This window comes from Thunnus albacares, chromosome 2 (genome assembly GCF_914725855.1).
Source record: "Thunnus albacares chromosome 2, fThuAlb1.1, whole genome shotgun sequence".
Lineage (NCBI taxonomy): Eukaryota > Metazoa > Chordata > Actinopteri > Scombriformes > Scombridae > Thunnus > Thunnus albacares.
This window is the reverse complement of record NC_058107.1, coordinates 21,247,210-21,269,320: the sequence shown is the minus strand read 5'-3', so window position 1 is coordinate 21,269,320 and position 22,111 is coordinate 21,247,210. Positions and strand designations below refer to the sequence as shown.

The following is a 22,111-nucleotide window of genomic DNA, read 5'->3' as shown; positions in this document are numbered from 1 at the left end:
AATCAATCATCAATGATGTGTAGAAGAAGGAATATTTTACTTAATGAACACAGTGAGTTGTGTATGAAAGAAGTTCACTCAAAATAAATAAAATCTTTGATTAAATGTTAAATAAACATTTCAGTAGTAATCCATCATCATATCAACATTCCCTGATTTGCTGCTACATAACATTTGATGGGTCATCAAGCCTCACAACGATAGAAGCAAAGTGAATCAATTACTCTCCAAAGTCTCCAGTGGCTTCTTTTCTGTTTTTTTTAGTGCTACTCTTGAACCAAAATTACCACTTGCACACAATATGTAGAAAACATATCAATACTTGCAATGACATTTGCTGAGTACATTCACGCTCCTAAGAGGGAAAAACTCTTCTTCAACTTAAAGTCAATTGTTTTAACATGAAAGAATCTATTCAGAGTATCAAGTAGAAATGTTCACTCAGTTAAGTAAACTCAACACAACTTCTATAACAGAAGCACTTTGACACTTTGTTTTCATACATCCCAAACTGAAATCTGCTCTCGTATGAAGGAAATAGATCCAGATTTGATTAAGATTCTCAAATTTCTAATTTCTGCAGTGTGTACAGAGTCAGTTAATTTCTTTGAAACCATCCAGAGATGATAAAAGTAGGGGAGGGGTTTCACAATGCTGTCCAATGTCACGGTGATCATCGATGGATTGGAACAATGTTGCATCTGAAAAAGAACAAGGACAGGCTTGTGAGTGATGTGAACCACTTTAAACCTGCTAACACCAACAGACAGCTGTTTAGATCTATTTAAACTGAGCGTTTTAAGGTGTAGACGTATTTTAACAATAACATTGCTACTTGTCAAAGTAAAACACACTGAGAGAAACATTTACTCTGCTTCACTTGTAGCATTTCAGTAACTTTGTTTATTGGGGGCTTCACGGCTTTCTTTGCTTCTAAATATCAGCAACTCTACTAGACTAACTGATGAATCTTTGCCAATCCCGACACGTGACTGAATGTCGATGGCACTCACCCCAGCAGACCTCTGCCTGACCATCGCTGTGGAGTCAAGCTCATCTGTGCTCTCTGACCGTCCCGGATCACTACAACACGCAATGGTTTCTGTAGGAGGAAATGAAAATGCAGAGATAGAAGGCACATAAGGCTGAGCAATATAATAAAAAGAACATAACCTGACTACCAGAAGACCTTCAAACCATCTGTGTTATGGAAAAATCTTAAAATAAATAGTGAGGAGCCTATTTTTAGCTGCAATCTCAAGGAATTCATAAATCATTCTTGAAGAATTCGGGTTTCTTTTAATTTAGACAACAAACAGCATCAGAAAAAATAATAAATATCACAACACAGTTGAATTGAAAAATGGAAAACAATAAAATTAGATTTATTGCCCAATCAAAAAAGCAGCTGTGGATTATTTGAGTGGCTTACCCCTTCACTATGTTGTACCACAGAAGCAATATTCTGCAGGTTCTGAAAGTTCTCTGTGTTCACAGAACCAAACTCAATGACTTCATCTCCAACTCTGAGGCCCTTTGGAAAGAAACACACCAGACACTGCGATCACAGGACAGAAACAGCTACTCTTTGAGTCTTAACTTCAATGTAAAATAGTCATAGTTTGTCATATCTGGATATAAACGCATAGTTCACATCACTCACAGCTCCACAGGCCGGTGATCCTTGTGTGACAGCATCCACCCGTGCAAAGGGAGAAGGCAGCGTGACCTGCTGCTCCATCGCCTCTTCCTGGGCTTCTGCCTCATCTTGTTCCCGCTTGGCTTTCTCTCGAGCATGCAGCTTGTGCAGCGCTTCCTCTATCTCCACCATGATGGCCTTGTGATCATTCTGCAGGCCTGAAAGACACAATCGAGGCATTACTTTAGAAATGTTTATGTTTTATTATGAAAAAGTTTATTCTCAAAAGGAGAAATGCTGTGATGTAGAGCTAGAACAATTAGACTATTGACAGAAACTTAATTGGCAACTATTCTAATGATCAATTGATGGTTTAACTTCTTATTTGCAGATCTCCTCCACACATGTTTTAAGACATAAAAATACCCCAAAATACATAAAATGCTAGGAATAATTTATGTCTGATATGGTTTTTCCAAAAAAAAGTTCAACACATACACACTAGCTAAAGATCATTAAAATCTACTCCTTTCATCTTAATTGAAAAATCCAGAATCATTGAATATGTATAATGCATAATATATATATATATATATATATATATATATATATATATATATATATATATATATAATCGAATATGCAAGTATTGTTGATTTCTACTGAACTTACTATTTTCTGGCATTTTACAGATGAATAACAAAGAGAATAAAAGAAAAGAATAAGAAGCATATAAATTGTAAATGAAAAAAGTTCGAGCTAATTAACATACATTAACATATTTTCAGAAAAATGATATCAATATCTATCAAACTATATTGATAGCCAATATTTGGCCAGTTGTGGTGTGGATTATTCTGTCCTGGATTTTTCAGTCAGTTCAAGTCAATTATCCCTGAATGACCGCGGAACAAGAGGCTTGCTGGAAAATGTGCTGCTCCCAAAACATCCTGTTACATAAACTGGTCCCAGAAAACACTAGAAACAACTGTTACTTACAGGAAATGTTGTGTCTCGCGTTCCTGATCTGGTACAAGTTAACATCGTCTCTGGGGTAACCCTCTGCATCAACCAAGGGACCTTCAACTCCGACACCTTGCTGTAAACGTAAAGAAAGCCATGTTTAAAGTACATTCAGTTAACCTAAATGATGTAAGTTAGCCTTGAGTTAGCTTAGCGCTGCAGGTGACTATTATTGACTACTATTACTGGTTGTCTGACAGACTTACGTCCTCCAAAACGTCGTAATACGCTTTTATCTGCTCTTCGATGTTATCTTTCTTTTTAATAAGATTTTTTACATCATCCATTGTTGTTTCTGAGTTTCCAGAACTGCTTTCCCCTGTCATCCTCATCTTCCTGTTCACGGTGTAAGACGAATTCTGTGATCCCGGTGAATTGTAGGCCTGATACCGAATCTTCTTCGTCTTTTTTCATGTAGGTTGCAGCGAATCTACTGCCACCAACTGGTCGATGAAAGAAGACTCAATCCCAAAGACATGTCATAAGCAGTTAAACAACCACCAAATAATTCACAACCCTTATTTCAAATGCAAGATAGTCTTTGTCAATTTTGGCTCTTTTTGACTCTTTTATCCGTGTCCCCTTTTATACATGATATTCACACATTTGAAGTTAAGTCTGTCTTAAAAAATAGTATTGTTCCCAAATGAAAACTGTTTTTCTTGTTATCGTTCCTCCTGTTCATACTGACCATTAGAAGATCCTTTCTTTTCAAAATCCACAAGCCTCCTCCTGTGCAAAAATGCATTTCAAAGTTAATCTGAAGCTAATATGAAGCTTCAGCCTTCCAAACTAGTCAAATCAAGTAGATATCTTCCACTGCAGCTCAACAGGGAAACACAAAGAGGGAATTTGATGCTAAAAAGACTGTAAATGTGGCAGATATCCACTTGATATGACTAACTCAGACTGCTGAAGCCTCATATACGCTTCAGATAAACCTTTAAATGCATTTTTTCACAAAATCACTGTGTGGACACACTGTGGATTTTGGCCTCCATCACTTACATTGAAAGCACATTTGAACAAGATCTTTTAATAGTCAGTATAAACAAGAAGAATCATTACAGTGAGGAAAACCTGTTTGTGTTCATATGGGCACCTGAATGTTGTTTTAAGACACACTTGAATAATTGTGAAACTGTCCTTTAAGTACAACAATAACAGAGTATGTTCAGAGTGAATATTTAATTCCTCCATGGCAAAAAATCCATATATAATTGTAGAAGTGATTGACTATAATTATTAGTACTTAAGCAGTGGAAGAGCATTCTCAGTATGAAATCATTATATATAAGCACATTTACTGTCACAAAGCAGTTTTTTTAGTCCTTAAATTGACTTTTTTTGAGACCAACAAAACATTTCTTTTTGACATTACATTCATCAAGATTAAACACAAATATCACTCTCTTCCTCAGTCTGCTGAAAAATGAAAGAAAAGCACAAACGCACACAATATTAAATCATAGATATAATATTTAATATTGGATACAATTTTTTATCATAACATAAACTCCTTTAATTTCTTCAAAAGACATCTGTAAACACTGTGTACCTACTCCACACTAACACAGATGGTAAAATAAATACAATTGTGTTGCACCAGTAATTTCATCCTCGTACAGACAATGAAGGCAACACAGAGCTCTGAAAAACCTGATTAAACTAAATACCCCCTGTGACTTGTAGTGGTCTAAGTGGATCAACTGCCATCTAATATTTCCTCCTCTAGCATATTTATTCACTTCACAGCATTGTATGAGTAGGCACATTGATATACACTATTGGAAAAAGGTCAATATTAAATAAGCACCCTTAAAGTGTTAGACGATATCCTCAAGTGCTGCGTAACCTGAGTGTTAACCTGTGTATATTACTTCTGATCAATATTTGTGCATATATTGTAAATTGGAATGTAAGTGTGATGGCCTTCATCCTCAAACAGGAAATATGTGCAAACTATTATCTTAACAAAGCCATTAAAAGCACCTGTGCACCCTGTGATATTAATGGAAAAAGTGTCATTTATAAATATTTCCTTCATGTTCAAATGGCTTACAAATTCTCAGATTTCTAAGGTTGGAACTTGTGCAAATGTGGCACTTGAATATAAATCTGTGTTTCTTTCTGCAACCTACAAACATTAGTGCTGAGGATTAAAAAAGTCAAGTACCAAATTAGATGTTTTGTTTTTTTTAATAGCTAACAGTCTGTATCTTCAGGACCTGCACATTCATCTGAAAACACCAGCACCGTCTGGTCTTTGGTGTCGTCCCCCGGTGGCACCGTGTCATGAGATGAGGATGAGAGCTGTGAGAGCTCCGACTGAGCTGTTATCTCCTTCTGCACCACAGCAAGCTGGCCTGTTGCCTCATCCAGTTGTGAATTAACTGCTTGCACCCACTTTTGTAGCTGCACGCCGAGAGCATCCATTCCTTGGTCCAGCTTCTCCTGTCTGCCCTTCAGCTCCTCTAGCAGGTGTTGTGTTTCACTGGCAGCTTGCTGCCTCTTGCTTCGTGCAAAGGGAGCTCGCTGACGCAGCATGTAGCCCTCAAACTCTTCTGGACTGAGGTTGAGTGCTGGTCCATCCAGTTTTTCAATGAAGGCCACTGCACAAGACTAAAACAGAGGACAACAGCGTGAGTGATTAACAGATCTTACAAAAAACGTTGTTTTTTGTATGCCAGATGAGTGAATTTCACTACACTTGCAATAAACTGACCAAATTTGTGAAATAGTAGCCGCTCTCTCCTGCCATCAGACTGTGAGGGAGGCCAAAACGAATCACATATTGCATGTTGGAGTGTAATCGAGGTGGATTGGCCTTCAGCACCACATAAACCAGGCCTGACAGGAAGTCATCGGCATTAGCGGGCTCAGTGTTCGAGGTGGAGAGTGCTTCGAAAACGTGCTGACTGCATTTGGACACACATGCAAGTTTGTCCTGAGGCGCTCGTTTGGCATCCATCTCAATTATGGCTGTTGGAAATAAATTAGATGTCAAAGACCAGAATTTCAGAACTTGCATATGTGAAATTTGACATACTTTTTCTCATGAGATGAAGTAGTGAAATATAGAATCACCTGTTATAGCCGGCAGAAAGGGATCACCTGTGACTGTGGTGTTATTTTCTGGAAAAGGTACACCCAGCATCTGAGGAGTAACCCAGTTTAATGAACTGCAAAGACAAAGACATCAGTCAGCATCCAGCAGGGGTTTCGGTTAGGAGGTTTCAATTTAATGCAACACAGGTAACTTGTATGTAAATCTAACCGTATTCTTCTCTGCAGAGCCAGGTCCTTCTGTTCATCATCACAGCTGTCATGGCAGAAAACCCATTTGTGCAACCGTGTCATTATCAGCTTCTCCACATGCTCCATTATCTGAGTGACCTGGGCCTCGGAGAAACCTAAATATAAAAACGACAAAAGTCATTTAATATTCCCGTGTCAGCAGAATAAACAGCCCCAGGAATGTTGAACTGATCTGTACTCACTGCTAAAATATTCAGCAAAGGACTGGTAGAAATCCTGCACAAGATCCGACTGCTTCTGTACCGGTAGATCCTGTACAGATGATGAGACTCTAATCAGCTCTACCATGCAGTATCAAAGAGATTTTATGAAAATTGTAATGTGATAGAATAACCATATTAAACTCTTAAACAGATATTTACATGGTAAGCCTCCATTGTTTTGAGGAAAGCTGTACATCGGGACTGCAAGCGCTGGGAGGATGGGCTCCGAAGTATCTTTAGGAAACCAGTGAAGTCCCCAGGCTCAAGGCCCTGGTAGGCTTTCAACACATTTGTATGTGTTTCAGAAGACTCTAGAGAAGGAAAAGGGAGATGTTAATTATCAACATCACAGATACCCAGGTTCACTCTCTAGTAGCAGGACCTTAAAATTGGTTGTACTTAGTTTTTTTGTTGATTTTTTTCCAATTACCAGCTCTCAAATGTATCTTTGTTATCATTTCTCTGTCAAGACCTTTTTGCTCTGAATTCTTAGGAGATATGCCCGGAGTCCGACCCAAATTTGGTGAAGCAGCTGATGAGGGATTTTTACTCTTAGGCACAAAAAAACATTCCACATACCGACGGGGCATAAGAAACTACTGCGTTTAGAAACATGCTGTGAAAAGACAACTTTTCAAATTGATGTATCTGAGAGCACAGGATCAAAGTACACAGAGCTAACCAGAAGTACCTTGACGTTTGGGAGGTGATGGGCTACCCCAGAAGAGTCTCCTCATTGTGTTAATTCGACGGCCCTTTTCCGCATTTTTCTTCTCCTCAAATTTGGAGAAGGTGAGAGGAGTTCCGTCATTGCTTGGTCTGCAAGGAACGACAACATTAGATATCCAAAACTAAACCTGTTTTAATCTGAAGTACTTAAATTGCCTCCAGCTGATAGTTAGAAGATAGTAATGTTACCAAAGCAGTAATTAACTATACATATTAATGAGTAAATAAAATGACAATAACCACTATCTGCTTTAATTCATGGACTTAATAAAGTAGCTCTATTTATCTTATTAACATAACAATCTCCTCTGAAGTCTTTTCCTTAAAGGGAGAGCACAATGGTGTAACTGAAGTTTCTATGATGTATTGTGTTTTAGGTGTTGTGACAAGAATCAATTTCCACACGAGACCACCACCTTAATATAGCAAACCATGGTCAAAATGTCATTATACCTGACAAAAATGTCCAGATGTAAATGCTCCGAATGATCGCTATAAACTGTGTGTGTGTTCACCTCGCGTCTTGTCTCTCGGCTCCAGCTGGACGGGCTCTCTCTCTCCAGCACTTGGAGCAGAAACCTTGCCATGCAGGGTTTCCATAATACCCACAGGCGTTCTTGCAGAGCAGCTCCTCCTGAGAAACTCTGATTCCTCTTTGCTTGTCTGTCCACATTGTAGAGCTCTTATATATTACTCCCACCTGTTGGACATATCATTACTATTTCACAACAGAAAATAAAAGGGTTTTCAGTGTAACTTTGTAGCTCTAATGCGATTCATTTGAATGTTAAATCTTTCAAAGGAGACCCAGTTTGTCTTGTGTTTGTGGCTGCAGGGAACTAAATCTCACGTGCTTAGCGTTCACTGCTCAAGAGCCTGGTTGTCCTAAACATGGCACATAACCTCAGGCTTCTTTACTTGGCCCTGCTCTTAGAGTGCTGCAGTACAGCACGCTAAAACCCAGAAATACTCCTCTCCAATGCTCTTGAACTTAACAATTTCAAAAAGTGTTGCCTTTAAGAGAAAGAAAGTTGCGATTTTTGCATTTTGAAGTGAATTACTGCTCCACGTGCTTAGCCGATGGTTATTTAACTTGGATGTTTGTCCATCACTGTATGTGCAGAGTTTGACACTTGGAGACTGTTTTCACATTCATCTGCTGTAGGAGCAAAGTTTCTCTGAGCTCACATTTACTCTGAGTTTAAAGTATGTATGTGTGAGCATGATCTTTTGAACATCACAACTAGTTTGGAGCCAATAATGGTTCAATATAACACTGAGAATCAACTTTTTAGTGAAGTAGAAGACATCTTGCGTCTCTCAGTTTAACTTTTGAAATGAAAAATATTTACAGATTCATAGTTTCAGGATTTCTCAATGAAGTAGAAGACACAATTTTAAGAATTTATTTCCCCTTTAAAAGGGCTTTTATTAGGGAGTTTTTTTCTTATCCGAATTGAGGGTCTAAGGATAGAGGATGTTGTATTGCTGTACAGACTGTAAAGCCCCCCTGAGGCAAATTAGTGACCTGTGATATCAATAAAATTGACTTGACTACAGTTTAGACAATGCATATGAACTATTCTTGACAAATACTTATGTAAATTACTGATTCTGAATTGGCTTACAGTTACAAAAAACAACTTTAAAACTGCTGATGATTAAAAGGACATTTTGTCCAAGTATTTAATGCTGTTTAAACTACTTAATCATACAAAGTTTCATAGAGTGTGATTATCCTTTACTTTTATATCCTTCATTACAGTTTTTATGTTCCTAGCTAACAACTGTCAACGCTGTTTGGAAACTTTTTCAAATTATTACGTTCAAAGCGCAGATAGTTAATATGGTTTAACAGTAGCTGAGCTGACAGGTGAGACTTACCTCACTGTCTAAAGGTTTATGAGAGCTGAGTGTTGGCTAACTAACATTGTTAGCTACTTAATAGTTTTAGTCAGCTGAGCGGATTGGAGATAACAACCACCGGCTAAAGTTAGCTAACTTTTTCGGTTAGATGCATAATCTCACTCAACTTGTGTCGGACTTAAAGCGCTATTTCTCACATGGATAAGTCCCCTGTAGACAATTATAATGTCTCCTCACCTGTCAGTTGGTGAAATCATAACTAGCCGCTTCCTTATAGGAGTGCTATTTTTCTCTTTCTGCTGTCTGAACCGTCACAAAGTCCTCGCAGCGATAATCCTTCAGACCTCAGTCAACGGGATGTAGCGAAAAAAGTAAGAAACAGCGGTGGCGAAAATGTAAGACAAGCTAAAAAAAACAGTAAAAGTTGACGACATGAACCACAGCCAGATAATCAGCAACAGAGATCAGCTGCTTTCAAACCTGTGCAACCGGAAAATTCTTCCGGACACCAACTCTAAGGTTGGAACCATGTGACATTTCGAACAACATGCGATATCTTCTTCTTCTTCTTTGGTTGTACTGGCGGACTACAAATCAACGTTAAGGTGCACACCGCCACCTAACGTACCGGTGTGTGTAACATCATGACTTAGAAGTTATATTCTGGGTATCAAACCTGTTCGTTTAAACATTTAAATAAAGCCATTTGAACCAGTTATATCAATGATTGATTTGAATATTTTGAGCCAAGTTCTAATTGCTAGTTCAGTGTTTATTGATCTGTTGATGGCATAGAAAGCTGTCTTTTAGTTCATTCACAGCCAAGCTAAAATTTCCTGTGTTTGAAATTTTTAGTCTTAAATATGTGTAGTGATTTGTTTGTTCGATAGGGTTGTTTCCAATTGTGAAGCTGGTGTTTCTCTGTAGTCTGGACCTTTTCTGAAAAATGAGCACTTTAGTTTTGGGCTGGTTGACTGTCAGGACCCAGGTTTGACAGTATTTTTCCAGTTCTAATAAGTGTTGCTGTAACCCTTCTTTGGTGAGGGACAGCAGGACCAGGTCATCAGCATATAGGAGACACTTTATTTCAGTGTCTTGTAATTTCAGTTCAGGTGCAGGGGAAATTGTTTTGCCAGTTCATTAATGTATATATTGAATAGCATGGGGCTGAGGCTACAGCCTTGTCTTACTCCACGTCTCTGGCAGAAAGATTCTGTTTTCTTTGTTCCAATCTTAATTGAGCATTTTGCTTTAGAATACATTGATTTGATCAGATCATATACTTTTCCTCCAATACCACTTTCGATCAATTTAAAGAAAAGGCTGTTGTGCCAGTTGAATCAAAAGCTTTTTGAAAAATCCACAAAGCAAGCATAAATTTTTCTATCATTTTGTGCACGTAATTATCAATTAGAGGGTTCAATGTAAAATATTATCTGTGGTTCTAAATTCAGGAAGGAATCCAATTTGGCTTTTGCTTAATAAATGATGCTCTGTAATGAAGTTTATGATTCGTAAATTTAGTATACTACATAAGACTTTTCCCAGACATGAATTTATGCAGATTCCACAGTAATTTTGGGGGTCTGTCTTGTCCCCACTTTTAAATATGGGGCTTATTAGTCCTTCACTCCATATGTCAGGAAAATAGCCAACTCTGAGTACTAAATTGAAAAGTTTCAGAATGGCTGATCTGAACTTAGAGTCCATGTGTTTCAGCATCTCATTAAGGATGCTGTCAGGTCCACAGGCTTCTCTACATTTTAGGGTTTTCAGTTTTTGGTCTAATTCATTTTTGGTAATTTGGTAATCTAATGGGTTTTGGTATTCCTTCATGATTGTTTCTAATTGGTTCGATTTTCCTTGTATTTGGTCTTGTTCGGGTGTGTTGTGAGTTTCTTTGTATAAGTCTTTGAAGTGCTTTATCCATATGTCTCCATCTTGAATGGCTAGATTATTATTATTATTATTATTATTATTATTATTATTATTATTATTATTATTATTATTATTATTATTATTATTATTATTGTCTAAGGTCTTCCAGTGATCCCAGAAACTGTTTGAGTTTATTGATTCTTCTATTAAGTTGACTTGGTTTTTGAGGTGTTGCTCTCTCTTAGTTCTCAGTGTCTGTTTATATTGTTTGAGTGTGTCACCATAGTGAATATGTAGCTCCTGATTTTCTGGAGCTCTGTGTTTCTGGTTGGATAATTGTCTTAGTTTTTTCCTCATGTTTTTGCATTCTGAGTCAAACCATTTTTCTTGTTTTCTCTTTTTTGGGTTTAGTTTTAGGAAGGATAAGATAGATTTTTGTGCCACATGATGAAAGATATTGTTAATGTGCTCTGTGGCCACGTTTACTCCTTCTTGACTGTGTGAATATGAACAGGCCAGGAAAGAATTTAAAGGCTCTTGGATTCCATGGCTGCTCATTGCCTCCTGATATTCAGATAACCTATTTTGCTTCCATATGTAGTGAGCTGTTATATGATATAATTTACTGGAGTTGGGGTATGGTTGGTTAGAGTGTATTCTTTTAAGGTAGATCCTGATCTGTTTATGGTCTGAAAAGGGGGTTTGTTGCTTAACTGTGAATGCTCTGAAAGAGAAAGGGTCCAAATCTGTTACTTCATAATCTACTGTGCTACTTCCAAGAGAAGAAACTTTAAACTATGGATTATATACCTAGAATTGTGAGAGATTATTTTAAACATAGAATTGGTTTATATAAACAGTATTAATATTTGTATAATTGTAATGATATTAATTTGATCAGTTAACAGTACTGATAAACAGTTTACAACAGCAGTTTATAACAATAACATGTGTGTGTGTATATGTGTGTATATGTGTGTGTGTGTATATGTGTACGTGTGTGTGTGTGTGTGTGTGTGTGTGTGTGTGTGTGTGTGTACATGCATGCACTAGTGTGCGTTCACCAGGGCTCCTGGCCAGTAAGACGAGTGCAGATGAGGGTGAGCATGTGTTTGATGTTGGTCATCAGTCAGCAGTCTGGAGCTCCAGTGAGGGCTTCAGCATAGCTTCTCTCATGTAGCTGCGGTCTGTGCAGCTGTGATGGTGGTGCTGAGCGGAGGTCTTTCCATGTTTATGGTGGTCCTGCTGTGTCCACGGTGGCACTCCTGGGAGGGGGTGGGGGGCCAAGGTGAGGTGGGCATGGACGTGGGGGTAGAAGTTGGGGTCCATGGTGGGGTGGGCATGGCAGTGGTAGTCAGGGGTTGGGGTGGGGGTAGGGGTCTGGGTGATGTGCAAGAAGAAATTCAGGAGTTCCTTGGCAGTGCTCGGTGGACCCCGTGTCCGGGGTGTTGTCGGTGCTGGTGTGGTGGTCTTGGTGGACCTCTCCTTTCTTGTCTCTGGTTTGCTGGTCCCTGTGTCCTGGTCGGCACTGTCTGTGTTCTGTCCTCTCTTCTGCTGTTTTGGTTGCTCAATGTGGGGATGTGGCCCAGCGCAGCGTCTTTTAGTGTCCTTGCGAAGACAGAAACATATTCTTGTTTGAGGTGTACTTGGTCATAGAGGTTGTCGACACCGAGGGTTGGGTGATGGACCAGATATACGTTCAGTCTGAGGGCACAATCTCTTGACATGCTGGCATTGATTCCTAAAATAGTTTTAGGGTGGAAGTCTTTTCGTGGGAACAGGGTGGACGTGACAATCTTTGTGTTAGGAAAAGTGTTGCTGGCCTTGTTGATCACTGCTCTTAGTGATGTTGCAACCCGTCCTGCTGGGCTCTCACATCGTTGGTGCCTGTATGGATGATGATGTGGCTCAGGCTGCCAAGATGTTCTTCAGATAGCAGGTCAAGGGCTTTGTTAGTAGTTGGGCATCGGATTTTGGTTACTTTGTGGTTTGGAAACAGTCTTTTTTCATCCAGGAACTTCCCATTAGAGTCTGTAAGAAAAACAATGTCCCATTTATATTGTACGGTGGGAAGTGATGATTGCTCTGATGGGTGTTGCTGTTCACGAGGAACACTGAGGTTTGTCGGTGGTTCTGGTGTCTGCTGCAGGTCAGGAGAGGCAGCCAGTGGGCTGGTGAGGGTTTGTGGTTCAGGGGGATGCAGATTTGGGTTAGCAGGAAGTTGCAGCTGCTGGCTGAGGCTGTGAATTGTCATTTCTTTCTCTCTCAGCTTCTCAGCCAGTAAAGACATCTCTTTCTTGTTGTCAGTTATCTCTTGTTGCATTTCTCTAAGCATTTCTCTAATTCTTTCCTGCATGTGTCATGTCATGCTGAAGTTCTTTTAGCTAGGTCTGGGTTTGTTCATATTGTGTCTTCATGGTTGACAGTTGCTGATGGATGGCTTTGTTTGATTCTCGAAGAGAGTTTGTCTGGAGGGAAATGTCCTGAAGTTGCACCAGTTCACTTTCCATATGTGCAAGCTTATCTCTCATTTCATTCATGGTGGTATATATGAGAGGGGGGATATTGTTGGTCAGTTCCCTCTCCTTGCCGCTCTGTTCCTCCTCTGCCAGGCTACTGTGTGTTGGTGATGGGGAGGCAGCTGAAGTTCTCTGTGGGGGATCCAGAGGGAAAGTGACATCAGGGCCAGATTTCTTTCTCTGTGCTCCTGCTAGTGTTTTGAGGGTTTGAAATTCAGATTGAAAGTTCTTTAAATTGCCTTGTACCATAATCTTCCCAGTTTTGTAGATGTTGATAGTTGTCATCACTGTATCTGGGTCCTCACTCTCTTTTAGCGGTAGTTTCCATCCATTGAAAATGCCTTTTCTTTCTGCAGATGGGTGGTGGAGGATGATGGCACTGTGCCACACACTGGGGTGTCCAGAGTAAAATATTAGGTTGCTGATGTCTCCATTTTTATAAAAATCAGCAAACAGAGTCTCAGGTCTTCCTTCCAGCAGCTTTTGCTTAAACTCTCTTCTTTGAGATTAATTTTTTGCCTCAGGATGGTAATTGATTGGCAGGTGGTTAGCCAGATTTGAGCAGTAGGGGAGTGTCTCTGATTGGCTCATATTGGTGGGACTGTTTGTGTACAGCACTCTGATTGGTCCGATTATTTCTAGTTTTTGATTGGCTCTCACTGGACCTTATTGGAATGAAGCAACTGACAAGTAACTGACAATGGCATGCGATCCCAATTGACAATGGAGTGCGATCCCAACTGACAACTGTCAACTGTCAACTGCCAACTGCCAGTGCTAATGTTAGCTTAATTTAGCTAACTGTTTAAATAAAGTATGAACAAATAGACTGATCAAAATATCAAAAAACGTGGAGAAGATGAGTTTTCAGGGTTTTCCAGTTCCTTTTCACGTTTTCATTACAGATAAATCCCTCCATGTCCTAGTAGATGAATGTTCTTCAGTACCTTAGTATAGATTGTCCTGGTTTGGTCCTTGTGTCTGCTCCTCTGGTCACTACTGTCCACTGTAATCTGTAGTTGTTGCTCTTTTGAGGTTGCATTTGTCTTCTTCTTTCTTTCTTATGGCATATAAGTGTAAAAATTAGGCATTTCACTTTGTTTAAACAACAAACAGATCAAATAGTCTAAGAGCTCTTGCAAAGCATGTCTCTCTCTGTCTCTCTGTCTCTGTCTCTCTCTCTCTCTCTCTCTCTCTCTCTCTCTCTCTCTCACTGCCTTTCTCTTTCTACAGTGAATTTCCTCCAACTTATCAGCACATGCTCAACAGTTTCCTAGCAGATACAAGTCTCACATTTATCTGACACTCTTTTTCATGATGTATAAAGGAGCATTGAGACCTGTATGTCCTGATCTTAACCTGGAAAAATAACATCTTTTTTCCTACATTTACCTCTATTATCACTTCAGATTTTGAATTTTGTATTAATCTCTACCCTCAGTGTCGATATTCAAGATGTCATTATTCTGTGATGAATTAGTGATACAAAATGTATCGATTCCCCGTTTTTCCCCACCGAAATCAATTGATTAAGGGAGTCACAAAATCGTTAGGTCTGCTTTGAGCTTAATCCCCCAAATGCCGTAAACACAGCGCATATAATATTATTGAAATCCTTTATTAAACTTTATTTATCGTAACACTTAACAAATTCTGGAAAGATGTAACCCGATATATTGTTGATAATATTTACGCTGACTTTTCTCTCTACCGGAAAAATATATTGTTTGGTCTCTTCAATAACAATAGTAACACAATTAATGAATTATACATAATCAATTTGATCATTATCCAGGCGAAATTTCATGAAAATGAAGCCAAGCAATACATTAAAACCATGTTTAGCTCTAAAAAATAAGAAAGCTGCTAAAACTGTTGATTTACGTACTTTGTTTAATATCTTTGTTTAGAAAATCCATCATAAACTGTGCTTTTAGTGTGAAAGGCCTGATGGTCGTCCCATAGCAACGGTAACTAGGCAACGAGACGCCCCAACAGAAGAAGCCACAGAAATCGCGTTTTTTGATTCACAATTGACAATTTAAGATTAAATAGTTGTTTTAGTTTTTACATCTTTGAGTGTAGAAAATTAGATAAGAGCTGGTGTTGTGGTCGTTGTTTTCAGTTACTTTAACCCTAATTGTGGAATCTGTTATCTTTCGTGGCCTACTCTCAGGCTAACGTTTGCCTTTAGCAGTGACTTAGCGCCCTCAACAAGCCTTCAAGAAGGCCAAGTGGTGTAAAATTAACCAGCAGGTATGGATAATGATGAAGGGGAGGAAATGAGTCAGAGGAAGAGCGGAAAGGATAAAGAAGATGGTGTTGGGGTCAGGAGAGAGGAAACAGACTCCAACACACTGAAAGTGACCGCGGAGTCTCAAGTCTACACTGCAACCAGGGACACACTTTTCCCAAAGAAGATAACTCATACTAGAACACATGCACTGGTAAGTATATGTTGTTGAATGTGTTTATATATGTAGAGAATGAGTACTATTTGTATATTGACCCTCTGCACTTGCAACCAAGAGGGTTTGTAAGAATAGAGTGATGTGAGAATATCCATTGAGTCATGACAATACTGCAAATTTGCTCTGCATGCAGTCACTAGACTGGGTCTTTGGGATGAACCCTGCTCTTCCTGTCGTCAGTCTGCAAGACCACGATCGGCTGGTGGTCCTCTATGCTGGAGCTCATGTTGGTATCATATACAATCACACCTCAAACTCTCAGCACACACTTCAGGTCAGTTTTCGACCTCTTGTATTTTCACTAGACATTGTCCTTCCTATTAAGTCAATGCTATGAGTGATGTGGGCAGCTATGGATAACTGTGATACGCAGGTTGCAATATTGATTTTAAATATATTCTTCAATACTGTCAGGGTCACTCCAGCCCTATTTCATGCATGTGTGTGAGTGAAGACAGACGCTGGATTGCGACAGCAGACCAGGGCCCAGAAAGCACAGTGATGATATGGGATTCCTACTCCGGGTAGTTCTTGATTCTACACGTATTAATATTTTCATGTATCAGCTTTTGCTCTTGATGGTAACCACATGTATGATAAATATTCCAGTATTCCTGTGCATACATTGTTTGATTGCCACCCTGACGGGGGTGTCATTGCGATGGCGTTTTCAAAGGACACAAAACATCTGGTAACCATCGGAACTGGAAAAGTTCAAGTGAGTATGACAGCATGATTTTATTTTTATGGTGTTGTGTTTGATCTAGATTGTGAAGCACACATTTTAGGATACAAACAGAAACCAAATTATGATCTGTGGTTTCCACAAGCAGCACCGAACCAATGGTCTTGCACCACTGATAGAGAATAGGAAACAGATGCTCACTCTGATGTTGAAATAGTGACACTTTTTCTCTAAAATTAAGGTCAGGAGTGTAATAGCACCAAACGCTGTGTGACTTTTTGTTATTTCAATGAAAGTGCTCCAAAACATAACATGACAAATGACATTATAGAATAGAATATTTATCTATATATTTTGGATCTTTAAATGTTGTTTTGTGATTTTTTTTTGTCTTATTAGGGTTAGGGTTTAAACACACCTTTAGGTTAAATATTTAGAAGAACAGAAAGTATGTTAATTGTTGTATTTATATCAAATGGTTAATATCTCAGAATGCAACACAAAGTACAAAATACAACTTAGATCAATTCTATGAAACAGCAAACATTTGACAATATTGTCTTTCTTGAGTAAAATTTCCATCTATTCATGTCTTACAGTATAAAGAGTATCTATAAGTAGATTTGGCAGTGATCAGAATGATTTTTTTGCAGTGTGTGAGTATTTGGGATTGGACAAATGACACAGAAAAGCCTTTGTGGTTTACTGAACTCAGTCCTACACATGGTTTTCAAGTAAGTCAAATTTCCTTTCTTTTTTTTTTTTTTTTACCTAACTTTACATATATGGCATTCAGGTGATCAAACGTTCAAACATTGCATTGTTTTTCAGGATTACATAATTTTTAATCCAAATGATAGTACTCAGCTGCTCAGCAACAGTAAAAGCCAAGTGTTACTTTACAGCACAGTAAGTGCCACTGGTCCTTTTTATTGAATTATGTTCAGTATTCAGTATTTCAGTAAAATGTGTTTATATGCTGCAATAATCAGTTGGTCTTTTTTTTTTAGGCCCAGGGAAGTTTGCAATACTTTGCCCTGAAGATTTGCACGGTAAAGATGATCATCAGGATTTTGTAGGACATGTCAGAGATGTTTCTGTCTATTATGGCAATGAGTGTTTTGATAAATATTTTACACTATTTTCATCTGTTCACCACTGCAGCTCTATAATGCAGCCCCCAGTGTATTTGATGCTCCCGCATTTCCTCACCCTTCTCCTGACTGCTCTCACATTGTCAAAATGGTTACCGGGTCATTCAACCAGTCTGTGTTTCACTGGAAAAAGCTTGAGGTCCTAACAGCCACTGCAGCAGGCAGCATAGTGGTGTGGCAAGTGATGGAAGACTTGGCTGCAAACCAATGCTTGACCAAAGATAATGTCCAGGTTCTTTCCCTTCAGGAAGATCCAATCACTGTGCTCGCTATAACTGACAGGTAGTCAGAGCCAGAAATATTAATTGTTGTTGTCTTATGAAAGTGGCTTCTATTTACTGGTCTCTAATCCCTCTTTGCATGTGTTTCATTTGATATCACAGCTGTATCGTAACTGGTGACACCCGAGGACATATCAACTTTTACAATGAAAACTTCATGCTCCTGACTTGGTACAGAGAATTCAACCTTGATGCTATTGTTTCCATTTCCTTTTCCAAAGAGTGTACAGATGGATATCTGGAGGACTGCACACTGGAGGCCAAACCATTAATTATCAGGTAAAAGAAATACGCTCCATTTTGTCTTCATTCTGAATTGTTTCCTGCAGCAAATTAAATTACCAAGAAAACTGCATTCTAGCCAAGCTGACCTTTCTGTTTCTGCAGGAACTTTGTTGTGTCCACAGCCAGCTCCAAAGTAGTACATGTAGATGCTCAGACAGGCATCCCTGAGATCCTGATACATGAGAACTGTGAGCCTCTACATGCAATCGCCTGCCACCCCAAAAGGCCAGATGTGGTCATGGGCAATCAAAGGGGCATTTTAAAAGTGTGGGACTATGACCGCAAACTGACCATCTGCAGCAGGGCCTTTGAGACAGAGGAACAGATTCAGTGTATCACATTTGACCCTCAAGGTGAGCCAGTATCTTTACCCCTTGACACAGTTTTAGTTGAGTAAAACTGCAAAGTGTAAAGACCCCCTTTTTGTATCTGAACAGGACTGTACCTGGCTGTCGGCTTTGGCAGTGGAGCTGTTCACATACTGAATCCAACGACTTTGCAAAGTCATCCAGAGGAGTGTTTCCATTACACTAAAGACGCCATCCATCACATCACTTTCTCCTCAGACTCTAACTACCTCGCCACTGCGGTGAGCAAGTTCCGGGTGTGGGTGTGGTTTGATCAGATTTGCTTGACAATGACAAACAACCCACCAACAGTCTTCAGATTCTGATTAAATGCTAAATCCTGATTGGTGCACGGACATATGTGACGTCACCTTTTTCCGACTGAGATCCGCCAACTGCAAACTAGTGAGAAGAGCACAGAGAAAAATAGAAATACAGAAATTTCTGAAGTGAAATAACGAAAGGTTTTCTAACTCTGGCAGAAACTTACATTAATCAAAGTAACATGAGGACTGAGAAAATAAGTTTTTAGGGCTTTAAAGCTGTGATTACGGGGGGGTTGAGCAGTAACATATACATAGAAAGAGATTTTGTGACATTAATCTGAATTATTAGCAACAGCACTGACAATTTTTTTGTATTTGTGTGTCCAAGTATCAAGTTCATTCAGCACTTCAGTAACTAGGTCTCACTCCATGATTATGGATTGCAAATCTACTTCTATGCTTGAACATTTTCAAAACTTCCAGTATGACATGTACCTTTTCTTTCATTGTTCCAATGCAATTTCTAGGATGCCGGAAAAGCCGTGACAGTGTTCCGCTTGCAGACTAATGAAGGCTCATTGCCTCGTTGGACATATCTGGGCAGATACCGTTCCCACTACAAACCCATCAAAGATCTTCTTTTTGGGGTGCACTTGGACAGCACCCAGCCCAGACTGCTTTCTCTGGGCATGGACCGCCGACTGGTTAGTCTGCTTTGTCAGCATTGTAGGCCTCTGGACCAGTTTGATGTCTTGTGATATAGGTTTTTTTATACCAAATATTTAGCACCCACCTCTCTGTGCATGTGTGGGACTGAATAACAGGTGGAGTATGACCTGGAAAAGAGTGATGTGAACCAGCTTGTCATTTTAAGCTCGGAGCGCGTTGAGCAAAGCGCAGTGCCAATGTGCATGACCTGGTATCCGCCCCTCTCCGCAGAGCAATTTCTTCTCATTGCTTCAGACCAATACAAGATGAAGCTTTTAAACAGCACCACCAAGATGTGTAGGTCTGTGAAATACTGTAATAAGATCATATTTTTTTATGTGAAATGTATTTCTGTGACAGTTGTTATTACTTGTATTTTACAACAGAAAGACTCTCCTTGGCCTGACATATGGAACTCCTGTTAAGAAAATAGCGGTTCTTCCTTTCTCTGAAGACCGTGAGACAAGCTCATATTACATGGTATTCATCACAGACGACAAGGTCAGAGCTTGAATTTGTTTGTAATATTTTAAATATTAATTACATATTGCTGTTTTGATAAAACAGAATCAGATTATCGACATTACCACTAAGAGTATGTTGTACTTCCTGCAGGTGGGTCTCCAGATTCTGCCTGTGGATGGGAACCCCTACAAGTCCAACGCTTTGATCTGCCATCCGTGGGGGGTGTCTGCTTTTGCCTGTTCCTACGACGGCCGATTTGTTTTTACGGCAGGGGGATTCGACTGCACTGTCCTGTCATGGGAGATGAGCTTCAAGTAAGGTTTACTGGTACCAACCTGAGGACCACAGGAAATGAGAGAGTAATGTAATTATGTTTCCTGGAGTCAATCCTTGTTGTGGTTGTGATATCTGCAGTGCGTTGGAGGCAGCAGCATCCTTGGGTGGAAAGGACATGGCACCCTTTTACACTCTTCTAGAGGGAGGCAGAGATGGAAAGTTCTACAGGGTGAGTTCATTGTGGCAGAAATCTAAAACTCAATGGAGAACACTGGAAACTCAATGGAGAACTTGTACACTGGGTGCATTTGTGGAAAGATATAACAACCAACATATGAAATCTTGTCTATCTGCCGTGTTAGAGCATTGTTTATTTTCACACATTTACTGTATTTTTGGATTGAAGAAGCAAGCAAGATTAAGACATCAGATTTTACATGAAGCTGCAGTCTTCCTCGCCATTTCCTTCTTATACAATTTTAACTAAGCATTCAAAATTTTCAATGCCTCACATTGATTTTGACTTTTCTGTCCTTAGGAGATGGAGGACTTTTTCTATTACTTCCAGATCCGCCATCAAGGCATCGACTCAATGAAGAAACGTCAAGTGTCTACCAAAATTCCTCTTACAGAGGTTCCCTCCCTGATGAGGGCTTTGGCCTACTTCCCTACTGAGCAGGAGGTACAATAAATGTCATTTTATCTGACATTAAAACATTGCAAAAATTAGTAGTTTTACACCTCAGAACTGTAATAACAGATCTCTGTATTATTTTTTACCAGATAGAAGACATGCAAAATGAGGTCAAGTTCAGCAAATATGCTGAAACAGGGAAATATGTGACCGACATCGACCTGGAGGAGTTTATCAGGCTGTACGTCAACCACCGGCCAGCCTTCGGCATCTCCAGCAATGAGCTCTGTCAAGCTTTTCACATCCTTGGTAAGCGTGGAAGTACAGGACGGCCTGTTCTGCAGAGACATAAGCTGCTGGAGCTTCTACAGGTTCGAGGTATGTTGAAGGCTGTTCAGTCAAAGAAGGATTAGTCTGTCAATTTTCAGCTGGGATTTTGAATTTTTGTCACATTACTTTTTAAAAAAAAAGTTTGATTCTCTGTTCTTGTTATATTTCATTGTCAGCTTGTCACAAAGTCCAACATGTGAAGCATTTTGATATGGTCTTTGACAGGGGAACCCATGACGGAGGATGAGGTGGCTGAGTGTTTCACTACACTTCTTGGCCTCAGTGAAGGAAAAGAAGAAGGGGAAAGTTCTGAGCACGACATTCATAAATCTGACGGTATGTATAAGAAAAAATCACTCACAAACCTTAGAATTCAACATAACTTCTGCAGAAACATCATCACTTTTCGATGTGTGCGTGTGTGTCCAGGTGGAGATTCAGAATATTCTCTACAGAGTGCGATCCCAGATGAGATATCAATGGAGACATTTACAGGTTACATCCTGGGCTTCCCATCGTCAGCACAGCAGGATGGCAGGCCTTCCTCTCCAGAGTGAACAACAAACTGTCGGCTCAACTCTGGGAGCTGAGTCATGTTGACAATGAGCGTTTGACTCTGCTGCTCTGTTTAAGGTTGTTCTTTCATTACATACCTTCACAAAAATGCTGTAATTTTATGTATCTGAAGGTGAAATAAAATGAATAAAGTGGTGTCATGTTACATCCACGTGTCCAGTTGTGTTACATTTTACATATAAAATGCGTTTTGAAAGGAAAAATTATAGATGAACAAATTAAACGGTAAATACACAAGTTGCATACCATTGCACACCAGTAGTAGGCAAAAAGCTGCCCGTGGACCAAATCCAGCCTTCCATCAAAAATATTTGGCCCCCTGATGAAAGCTGAAGTTTTGACTTTCACAGTTAACATCAAAACTTTTACATCAGTTTTCATAAATCTACTATTGACAACAGAATAAACACAAAAATCCTGTGAAACCCAATAAATATAACATTGTTACATCTATAGTG

The 22,111-nt window shown here is 39.4% G+C and overlaps 3 protein-coding genes across 4 annotated transcripts; 1 reads left to right on the top strand and 2 right to left on the bottom strand.

Moving 5' to 3' along the window:
- Positions 1 to 93: 93 nt before the first annotated feature.
- psmd9 (proteasome 26S subunit, non-ATPase 9) lies at positions 94 to 3,059 on the bottom strand. The gene is made up of 6 exons (XM_044372712.1): positions 2,869 to 3,059; positions 2,639 to 2,738; positions 1,664 to 1,857; positions 1,433 to 1,534; positions 1,014 to 1,102; positions 94 to 701 (listed from the first exon to the last, which is right to left on the bottom strand). The coding sequence occupies exons 1-6, from the start codon at positions 2,992 to 2,994 to the stop codon at positions 674 to 676; spliced, it is 639 nt and encodes a 212-aa protein (XP_044228647.1). The 5' UTR covers positions 2,995 to 3,059; the 3' UTR covers positions 94 to 673.
- A 1,064-nt stretch (positions 3,060 to 4,123) lies between these two features.
- On the bottom strand, positions 4,124 to 13,458 carry LOC122996891 (rab5 GDP/GTP exchange factor-like). 2 transcript variants are annotated; one of them, XM_044372692.1, is made up of 9 exons: positions 11,721 to 13,458; positions 7,428 to 7,612; positions 6,875 to 7,002; positions 6,343 to 6,494; positions 6,163 to 6,232; positions 5,940 to 6,075; positions 5,750 to 5,844; positions 5,388 to 5,644; positions 4,124 to 5,284 (listed from the first exon to the last, which is right to left on the bottom strand). In XM_044372692.1, the coding sequence occupies exons 2-9, from the start codon at positions 7,583 to 7,585 to the stop codon at positions 4,868 to 4,870; spliced, it is 1,413 nt and encodes a 470-aa protein (XP_044228627.1). In that variant the 5' UTR covers positions 7,586 to 7,612; positions 11,721 to 13,458; the 3' UTR covers positions 4,124 to 4,867. The 2 variants fall into 2 exon arrangements, with proteins under 2 accessions (XP_044228627.1, XP_044228620.1); XM_044372685.1 differs by lacking the exon at positions 11,721 to 13,458 and adding an exon at positions 9,016 to 9,313.
- A 1,673-nt stretch (positions 13,459 to 15,131) lies between these two features.
- On the top strand, positions 15,132 to 21,798 carry cfap251 (cilia and flagella associated protein 251). The gene is made up of 20 exons (XM_044372672.1): positions 15,132 to 15,622; positions 15,780 to 15,920; positions 16,061 to 16,170; positions 16,256 to 16,364; positions 16,985 to 17,065; positions 17,163 to 17,240; positions 17,342 to 17,383; positions 17,496 to 17,767; positions 17,869 to 18,045; positions 18,154 to 18,404; positions 18,489 to 18,640; positions 19,192 to 19,368; positions 19,489 to 19,673; positions 19,759 to 19,873; positions 19,988 to 20,151; positions 20,252 to 20,342; positions 20,652 to 20,795; positions 20,897 to 21,125; positions 21,303 to 21,413; positions 21,507 to 21,798. Exons 1-20 carry the CDS (start codon positions 15,434 to 15,436, stop codon positions 21,632 to 21,634), a joined length of 2,946 nt encoding a protein of 981 aa, XP_044228607.1. The 5' UTR covers positions 15,132 to 15,433; the 3' UTR covers positions 21,635 to 21,798.
- Positions 21,799 to 22,111: the final 313 nt, after the last annotated feature.